Source organism: Delphinapterus leucas, chromosome 12, assembly GCF_059928025.1.
Source record: "Delphinapterus leucas isolate spDelLeu-1000000601 "Yukka" chromosome 12, BTC_Dleu_Yukka2, whole genome shotgun sequence".
Lineage (NCBI taxonomy): Eukaryota > Metazoa > Chordata > Mammalia > Artiodactyla > Monodontidae > Delphinapterus > Delphinapterus leucas.
The window spans coordinates 93505836-93515332 of NC_143140.1; the positions used below are offsets into that span (position 1 = coordinate 93505836).

The following is a 9497-nucleotide window of genomic DNA, read 5'->3' on the forward strand; positions in this document are numbered from 1 at the left end:
TTTAACTCTCTCGAAAATCTTTTAACATTGTTTGCGTTTTGTGGCACTTAGCATTGAGGAAATAAATACATGCAAATTTCACTTCCAGTCCTGCAATTGATTAGGTAAAATATTAAAGTCTGGAACAGATTGAAAGCGCTTCTCCAGGACAGTCTTAACCACCAGCTATAACGAACAGCAAAATCTCATTCCGAAAGAGAAGTTTGAACAATAACTAGACCAACCAAATTTTGCACATTGCCTTTATTTTGCAGAAAATGCTTTCTGCTGATTGTCTTTGGCTACATTATCAGGAGAAAAATATAAACAGTTGTAGGTTTAACAGCACAAGAGATTAGCTACATATGCGTAAAATAAACACATTCTAGTGGGCAGAGCTGGACATTCCCATTTTGACTACAATCTGTTGTCCTCAACTATGATTTAATTGTCTTTCACAGCTCAGCTCCAACTGTGACCCCTGCCGCAAACGGGACCTGAAGGCTACTTGAAAGCAACAAGGAAGAGAATTAAAAGTGTGCTTTTTATCTCACTAGAGTAGGACCAGTGGAGTTTACATATGGATGTGCCAGAGTCACCTACGTGCTGTACGAGAAACAAAGTTTCTGCATGCTAGCAAGTCATTTTTACTGTGAATCACGGCGAGTTAGGCCAACTGCATTGCTTGCACACTTGAATTCACCTGCAGCACACAAGGACCCAGGACGGCACTGCTACCACCGAGGATGAACAAAGGTGGTGTCAGTGCGGCTCTCGAATGAACGTGTATTCTCCTCTTATTTATTTTAAGGCCTTATTCCCTTCCCCCTCCCCGTGAGCCTACCAATCAAGCCAAGACTTGCTGCCACGAGAAAGTCATTGCATCTTTAAGACACAGGCTCCGGCTCACATGGACGGAGGTGACACGGGCGTCCATGAGGCTAGGAGGCGGGCCTGGGCGGAGGCATCGTACTGGCTGTCGGCAATATCTGTGGCTGAGGAGGCCCCTTCGTACAGTGGGGATCCCGAGGAGGAGGGAGCGGAGACTGGATGGGCGAGAGAGGCAGAGTGGGCAGAAGAGCCTCGAAAGAACTGGGCTCCCAGCCCGTTGGATATCCCTGCCGCCTGGGCACCGGGGGTGATGGTGCCGCTGCTCACGGACCACAGGCTGGGGTACTGACTGAAATGGAAAAATGGAAAAACAGACAAGTCAGAGACCTGGGAAGGGGCTCCAGATCAGCTGCAGGAGGGGAAAACAAGCGCCCCAAATCCCACTCCTGATAAGTGGGTTATATGGCAGCTTTCTTTCAAACGGGCCACTTCCTCTGTGTTACTAAACCACACTCTGACGTGCATAGAAGTTATTGTCTCACGTATTAACAATGAACAAAATCATCAGGACAAAATCAATAGTTACAAAGGCTGCTGACGTAGACATAACTCCTGGCAGAGCAAAATACTCCAGCTTTGCTCACGTTCAGAATCCAAAATTCTCAGATATACTGAATCAGATGTTTCAGAGGATGTGTTTAAGTATCTGTTAACTAGCACGCCCCCCACCCTGCAGTGATTCCTTCGAGGGAGACCACAGGCTTCTCAAACACCGAGTGGTGGAGGGTAAGCATCCAGTGGCTGCTGTATGGGCAGCACGTCTCAGCACGCGTTAGTTAGCCTGACCCATGGCAGAAAGAAGTGCACCAGCAGTGAGACCCGGAAGCAAACCCCAATTAATTAGCTTTATCACGTTAGCCTTGTTCTGTGACCACCTCTGAGGCACCATTTCCCCATCTCTGAAAGAAGGAATTGGAAATGGGTATTAAACCCCCCAGTCTGGGAACACAGGCTTGAGTAGCATTACACTAGGCTACAATTTTGTTTCAGGAAAATGTAGAATCCTTTTATAAATGAATAATGAGAATGTATGCTGTCGTGGGCTATACAGTTCACCAAGCCATGTCCTGCACTTCAGATGCATTTGAACGTGGAAACAGGCCTGAGTTAAGTGAGGTAGGTTACCATCCCCATTTTACAGATGCAGAGAAACAAGGCTCCAAGATACACTGACAACCTCTAACATCCTCGGGGCTGGAGGGGGGCCCTTTGTAACCTACAGATCATCCAATTTACAGCAGTTTTCTAGATGCCTTCAGAGCCTTGGAAGAGCCCGCGGATTATGTATTGCTTGCTTTACTTTTAACAGTAGACAATTAGATTCTTATTTTAAAGGAATTGTTTCCTAAAAATAAAGAATTAAGATCTTAGGCAAATAACGATATTCTATACACAGAAACTGCGTTGTTTTTGAGGTCAAGATGCCTTGTCTACAGGCTCAGTCTGCTGTAAGCCAACTTGTCCAATCATGTAATATCTTTGAGTCCATTTCCTCATTAGAAAATGTGGACTGACCTCTAGCTTTGTTATTTTAGTTCTCTGTTGTAGTAATCCTATGAAGAAATGCACTACATTTACCGGCCGGCTTGATTTCTTTAAGCCAGTCTCCCTCTATATAATTTCCGAGTTAAGAAAACAGTCATCATTCTTTACAAGTTACCCAGCATATACGTTAAGAACATTGATTCTATATCCACAGAAATCCAACAAAGTTATTTCCTTAATTTAAATCCGCCTGTCAGAAAAGGTTCTGGAAACATTTCTGCAAAATTCACCCACTGACCCCAATAACCCTGTAAAGACAGGCTAAGGCTGGGGTTATTTAGTGCCCTTTTCTTGAAGAAACAAGGCTCCAGAGACTTGTCGATCACAAGAACTAGTAACCAGCAAAGCCAGGATAGGGTTCCTGGTTCCCTTGCATCACAGCCCAGCTCCCATCCAGCCTGAGGGAGCAACTGGTCTTCCCAGAGAACAGGCTGAAGCAGGAACTCACAGCATTCATGTAACCTGGGGTCCCCGGACACACCTGGCTAAACGGTCAAGTTATAAACAAAAACCCAACACCCATAAGTGAAGGGCAAAATAGAGGCCAGTGAATGAGATGGCATGAAGTCATAGGCACTCCCAGGACAGTTTGCATCATTCCCCAGACATACGTTACCTAGAGCCCGTAGGAGAACCAGCATTCGGACTCATGGGGAGCATGCTGGTGTGGGCAGGCATTCCAAGGCTGGACCAATTGTCGTGGGATGGGAGCATGGACAAACACGCAGATGAACTGTCAGAATATGCTACGGGACGTAAGAAAGTGTCATTACTGATGGGATCTTCCAAGAGTGACAAAGTGCATTGAAATACTACCAACAGCTGGAGCTACCCAACGTTGAAAACAAAATGTGTGCGATATTAAGTAGAGAAAACAGTCCACTAGCCTGATAAATTGGTCATCAGAGGCTAATACTTATTGTCCAATGTATATATTTGAATATATTCCAGTACCCAGGCTTTTTCTCTATCATTAGATCAACAGCTGCCCTGTAGAGATGGAATCCTACAATCACATGAATGAGGATTAATTACCTTTAAAAATAAAATCAATGCAATTTTATCCTGCCTTTTCCCCAAAGGATTATTTCTTAAGAATTAAAAGGGCTTTAGAAACCAGGCAAAATTTAAAATATGATCTTCTAGCCTCTGGTTGGACAACTATTTCCTTCCCAAATAAGCTCCTTTCATTTCAAATCAGCTTGAATTGCTTCATTGTTTTATGGTGTTCATTCGCTTTTTCCCTCCTTTTGGAGCCAGACAAAATGAAGTCTGGGCATCCATGGTGCTAGAGAGAATTAGGTCCAGGGATCTTCATGGTCTGGCCCGCTGATCACAAGACTCAAGCCTGCACCAGGGTCGCCTAGGGGCTTGTTAAACCACAAAGTGCTGGGCCCACCCCTAGAGCTTCTGATTCTGTAAATCTGGGGGCTTTTCAGATGATACTGGGGCTGCTGACCCGGGTACCATACTTGGAGAAACACACGTGTGTCAGTCAAGCTAGTAACTCGAGTGCTTGGCTGGCCCGACATCATCACTTTAGAAAGGGTTCATGAAATATCCAAACCTGGGCGCCTAGACATGGGCCCACAGTCCTGGAGCAAGAACGCTGGAGCAACAACGGCCACATTCAGCCCCAAAGGCCCCCTGGACTGGACGTCTCTGTGGTCGAGCCAGCAGTAACACGGACATGAAAAGAAGGTCCCTCTGGAGCCCTGCAGACTGCCTTTCCCTTTCCAGAGGTCTTCCGGCCACCCCCAAAGCCCGGGCCTGCTTCCGCTCAGGACTTACTTGGAGAATTGTTCCGATGCGCGTAAGGGCTGGGGTAGGGGGCTGGGCGGTGGTTCCTCAGGGCCGGGTACCTTTCACAGCCGTGCGTGGAGGGAAGAGAGAGGGGGCCTCCAAACTGAGGGTGAGGGGTGGCAGGTGGACACAGGGTGCTGGTTCCAGGAATCAACCACCCCCCTGCTGTGAGAGAAGAATGCTGAGTGCCTGACTTTTGCACCATTTCCATTATTTAAAGGACAGGAGGGGAAGCCCCCAGAGGTCCAGCGGTTAGGGCTCCGAACTCACTGCCCAGGACAAGGTTCACCCTGGTCAGGGAACTAAGATCCCACAGGCTGAGCGGCATGGCCCCCAAAAACCCCAAAACACACAAACAAACAGAAACTACCAAAAGACGGGAGGGCAGAGGTCAGGAAGTGGCAGATCTTTTGCTCAGGATTCGTGAACACCGAGGACCCAGCGGAGTCTTCAGGTGCCTCAGGCTGGCCAAGGTTTCTAAACCCACAGGACAGCCGAAACCCTGGGAGACTGACCCCGACCTCAGCCAAGCCTGAAGCCTCCAAAACACCCCTAGAATCCTCCCGGCCTCTTACGGGATGTTCCGTTCGCCCAAGCAGGTTAGCTTTCAGGGCCTACCTTCTGAGCTTGAATATAATGGAAAAACATACAGAATTCAGACTCAGAGCCAGGCGCATTCAGGACACACAGGGCGAGCCGTGCAGCGGAGGCCCTCGTCCCCCTCGTCCCACCCCACAGCGTCACACGGAGGGGTTACTGTCCTGGCTGGAGGGGCACCCATGTTCTGCTCACCTTTCTTCTGCTTTAGGCCCACACTCTCCCCGCCTTACACATCAATCAGAAAATTGTTCCAACATTGCCCTGCCCTCCTTTAAAACTCCAATTTCTTCTCCATTTCCTTTTTAACTTTAAAAAAGAAATCAGAAAAACAACCACTAGGAGGACGACAACTCTGGCTCCAATTCCCAAACTACAAACAATTCTTCAGACAACATTCAAATGAGGGGAAGGTCCAGATGTGGCCACAAAGTTTGGGCTCCATCACTTGCCAAAGAAGTTGTTCATATTCTGCTCTATGACGCGTCAGCCCATGAGCCACTTAGGAGAGCTGTTTGTTAAATTAGTCCATAAGATGACAAGAAGGGAGGGAGGGAGGGAGGGAGGGAGACAGGGAGGGAGGGAGGAAGAAAGAAAAAGAAATAGAAAAAGAAAGAAACACACACAGTTTGAGGAGGGTGCCATGCTGGTTCGTCCAGACTCCTGAAGTGGGCAGCAAACACTAACTTTCCTCTCTCAGGGTCCCCTCCCTGCGTGGAGAGGAGGGCTAGACACAGCCCTTCCTCCTAACAGACTCTGCTGCAGACCGGCGTCACTTCGCTGGCTCATGGAACTCCTAAAGGAAGCTAGACTTAAAGCAGACTTTCCCATCCTACGCTCCACTGCTTCCAGCATGAGCTGATGGGCCATTCCCAGAACCGAAGCAGGCTAAGGGGAAAACCACACGTGATCACAAGCATCGTCCCAAACATGGTCCTCCAGTTTTCAGTCATTAACAAAAAGAGAAACCATCTCAAAGTGGATACGAGCCGGGGCTCTCCTCTTGTCCAACACAGCAGGGTGTCAACACCCATCCAGGCCATGGTTGGAGCTGCCTTGAAGCACAGCAAAAGAACCCCAGTAAATTCTCCCCAGGCTTCTCTGTCAGGAGTCCTGTGGGCTGGGGGAGCATCCGCAAGCCCAGATGGAGCAGAGGCTGAGGGCCAGTAGGTTGAGGACCAGTCGTAACAGCATCAACACACAGGGCCAGGTGCCTCGCACAGCAAAGGTCAATGTGCTCCCCAAGTGCACCCAGAAGCTCTGTCTGCTCCATCCCCAGCTTCCAGCTCCCAGCAGGCTAGCCCCTGAAACAAGGTACATCTGGCCAGAGCGCAACAAACCGTACATGGGGAGTGCCCAGACTGCTGGCTGTCTCCAGGGTCTTCCATCACGTCCTTGTGATGGCTTCTGCCAAAGAAGTGCAGCGAATTGTCAAGGAGGACATTCAGAACACAGTATTTGCAGCAATAGTTCATCTTTCTGCACACTTCTTTGCTCAAAGGGTATAGTTAGAATTCTCTCACCTTTCCTTTGCATCAAGGAAAGCTTTTGCAAATGGATTGTATTTAATTTTAAGAGCTGTGATCTGAAAAACAAGAAGTTGCGTTTACTAGTATGTTGCTCATTCGCCAGAGGATTTAATTGGGCACCGAGAAATCAGGAACCACCAGCACCCCCTCTAAATATTCAAATATAATCAGATTTATTTCCTGGTATATCTTTCTATTTGGATCTGAGGTAGCCGAGGAATCATCATATTTTATAAAGAAGAGCACAGTTACGGAAAGCTTTTAGAGGCTGACTTTCCGAGTGGAATTCACAATACGTTTAACCCCCTGCTGACCATATGCTGTGTGTATCAACCAGACAAACAGGGTCCGCTTGGGAATAGTGACTGGTTCTAGCTGGCAGTCAACACCCAGCGACACCTTGACCAGCTAATCACAAAGCGCCTACACTTTGGGGTCAGACTCAGATATGGATTTACAGGCACTAAACTGTATTCTGTATCTAGGTGACTCTTCACACCACAGATTTGGAGGGATGCCCCCAACCCTTTTAGGAAGATTCCCAGAGTAAGGAGAGCCCCCCCCCTTTCTCTGAAGTCCTGTTCTTAAATTCTTACAGTCCTTTAACCTAAACGTTTTATTCATCTTTTCATTTTGAGCCTTTAGTAGTGGACACTTTTATGGAAAACTAAAGGGGAAAGTGCTTGAATGAGTACTTATTTTAAAACTTTTCTCCCGCTGTTCCAATTTTATAGTTACGGTAAATTACTTGAAAGGGCATTAATTATCAGTCTAAAAGTACAATAATCACACAGGCTCCTGGCATTCCCGGGAACCTCCAGCAGAGCATTCGCCAGACCGATGGCTGCCCGCGCCCCTCTCACCTCTTCATTCTGATAAGCGGTCACCGCTATGAACTGGGTCTCCGGGAAGCAGTGGCTGGTGATCATGCGCTGCGGACCCCCAACTCTCACGATGTGGATTCGAGGCTCATACTTATGTAAGGAGTTCAACATGATCTGAGAGACATAAACACGGGAATGGTGATCATCAAAGTCCTACCGTTAAGACGAGAAAACATCCATTTGTCCTGCTGAGGAGGAGAAAAATACATCCAAGATGCAGAAAATCCTGCAGCTCGCAGGAAAACGTCTTTCCTGTTGAAGTTGGTAGGTTTCCCATTAGGTGCTGCTCTCACCACTAGTTTGGAAAAGGAATGTGAGATGCTGCACACCATTAAAGGCAATGAATGCCCATCACGAAATGCTTTGACCTGGTAAAGTTCTAAGGCTTCCAGGGCAACTGCAGACAGCTTTAAATGCCTGAGCGAGATCGCAGCTTACGGGAACACCGGGTCTCCCAGTAACAATCCCCAAGTAAAGACGTTCTGTAGAAAAGAACAGATTTACAAGTTTGTTCAGACTCCACGCAGTAAATATGTGGACGTATTCAGCGCTAAAGCGACCGTTTACCATCAAGACTGGTATTTTCTCTATCCCTAGGAAAGTTGAGGGCTAGGACGCAAAAGTTCCCCCAAACTTGAGATCTGCCTGAGTGTTCAAAGGGGAGGCTTTGCGCCCTCTCCCCGCTCTCCAGGCCTTGGTGTTACCGTCGTCAGTTTACTATAAACAACACTGCAGGCTGAACCGAGGAAGGCAGATGTCATCTCCGTGCTGCGCGCAGCGCCCTTGCAAGGCTCCCCGGGGACAAGGTGCAGAGTCTCGGGGCCCATCCATTGAGCTTGTCGTCCGCCGCCCCGTCCCCGCACCCCATCACACCTACCTGGCCCCCTCCATTGAGCTTGTTGGTGAGCTTGACTTTGCTGAAGGAGACCGGCGCCTTCATCCAGTGCGCCCCGAAGTTGGGCGAGTCGGGATGGATGTAGACGCAGCTGGGCGCCTGCGGCTCAGGCTTGCCCCCTGGCACCCACTCCCCGTTCACGTACTTCCAGCGGTGGTTGTCGGCCGCCACGAAGTCCAGCAGGAAGGAGTACATGGCGTTGGGGTCCAGGCCAGACACGTTCACCTTCAGCACCGGGAACATCCTCCTGGAAAGGAAGGAGCGCAGCTGGAGGACCCTGGATCTGACCCGTTAGAACGAAGAAGCCAGGGTCATCTGCATTTGGAGCAAAGAGGAGCCCCCTTGGGAACTTACAAAGGGGACGCCCGAGCGCCCCCCTTCCCAGGACTCTCCTAGAGCCACAGGAGCCCTCCTCACTACCGCCCCCCCACCCCGGCCTCCAGAGGCAGGGCGGGAGAGGACCTGGCAGAGGGTTGCAGCACCCGGGTCCAGCCCGCGGGGCAAGCGTGGGCGAGGCGCGGCTCGGGGGAGTCCCCCGGGGAGACCCTCGTGCCCAGAAGTGAGGATTACGCGAAGAAGTCCCAGAGGGACAATTAGGGGCCACAAGGGTCTGTTCCCCAGTCTGAGCGGAAATGAGCAAAAAGACCGGGAGAAAGTGTTGGAAGGTAAGGAACTTTGCAGCCCGGCTGCCCGGCCCGCCCGAGTGCGTGGCACACGCCGGGTTGGTGCGCGCCTACCTGCCGTTCTTGGTCACGATCATCTCGTTGGTGAGCTCCTTGAAGCGCAGCCACAGCTCGCTCTCCTCCAGGCCCACTCGCAGCTCGCGTTCCGTGGGGTCGCCCTTCTCGCTGCCCGCCTGCAGCTCGCTCTCCACGGCGCTCAGCAGGTGGTCCACTCGGTACTGCAGGCTCTTCCCCGCGCCCTCGGTGCCGGGGGAGCTCATCCTCCCGCCTGCCCTCCCCACCGCCCCCCGAAGCCCCGACTTGCTACCCGAGAGCCACCTTCGCCCCAGTAGGCGGCCGCTCTTCCAGGAAGAGGGGCCGCTCGGGCCAAGACCTGCAACGGCGCCCGGGTGCCAGCACAGACCTGGGAGGAGGGCGAGGATAGAGATCCGGGGGGGAGGGGCGGGGGAAAGGGGTGGGGGAAGGTTATTCCACTTGAACTCCCGCAAGGAGCTACTGGAGGAGGTCTCCGGGGAGAGAAAATCGCCCCTCGGCATAAATAGAGCCTCGAGAGCCGCCGAGGGGGCGCGGCGGATTGGGCCGCGCGCCCTTTGAAGTGCCAGGACCGCTGCCCATTGGCCGCGAGCGGCCATATCAGACTCAGCCGGGCGCGCCGCGGAGGCGGGGGGCCAACAATGGGCTCCCGCGCCTG

At 50.8% G+C, this 9497-nt stretch overlaps 1 protein-coding gene across 1 annotated transcript; it reads right to left on the minus strand.

The window, feature by feature from the left end:
• Window positions 1-824: 824 nt before the first annotated feature.
• On the minus strand, window positions 825-9100 carry TBXT (T-box transcription factor T). The gene is made up of 8 exons (XM_030760322.2): window positions 8861-9100; window positions 8106-8370; window positions 7208-7342; window positions 6339-6400; window positions 6161-6222; window positions 4207-4383; window positions 3032-3161; window positions 825-1159 (listed from the first exon to the last, which is right to left on the minus strand). The coding sequence occupies exons 1-8, from the start codon at window positions 9064-9066 to the stop codon at window positions 886-888; spliced, it is 1311 nt and encodes a 436-aa protein (XP_030616182.1). The 5' UTR covers window positions 9067-9100; the 3' UTR covers window positions 825-885.
• Window positions 9101-9497: the final 397 nt, after the last annotated feature.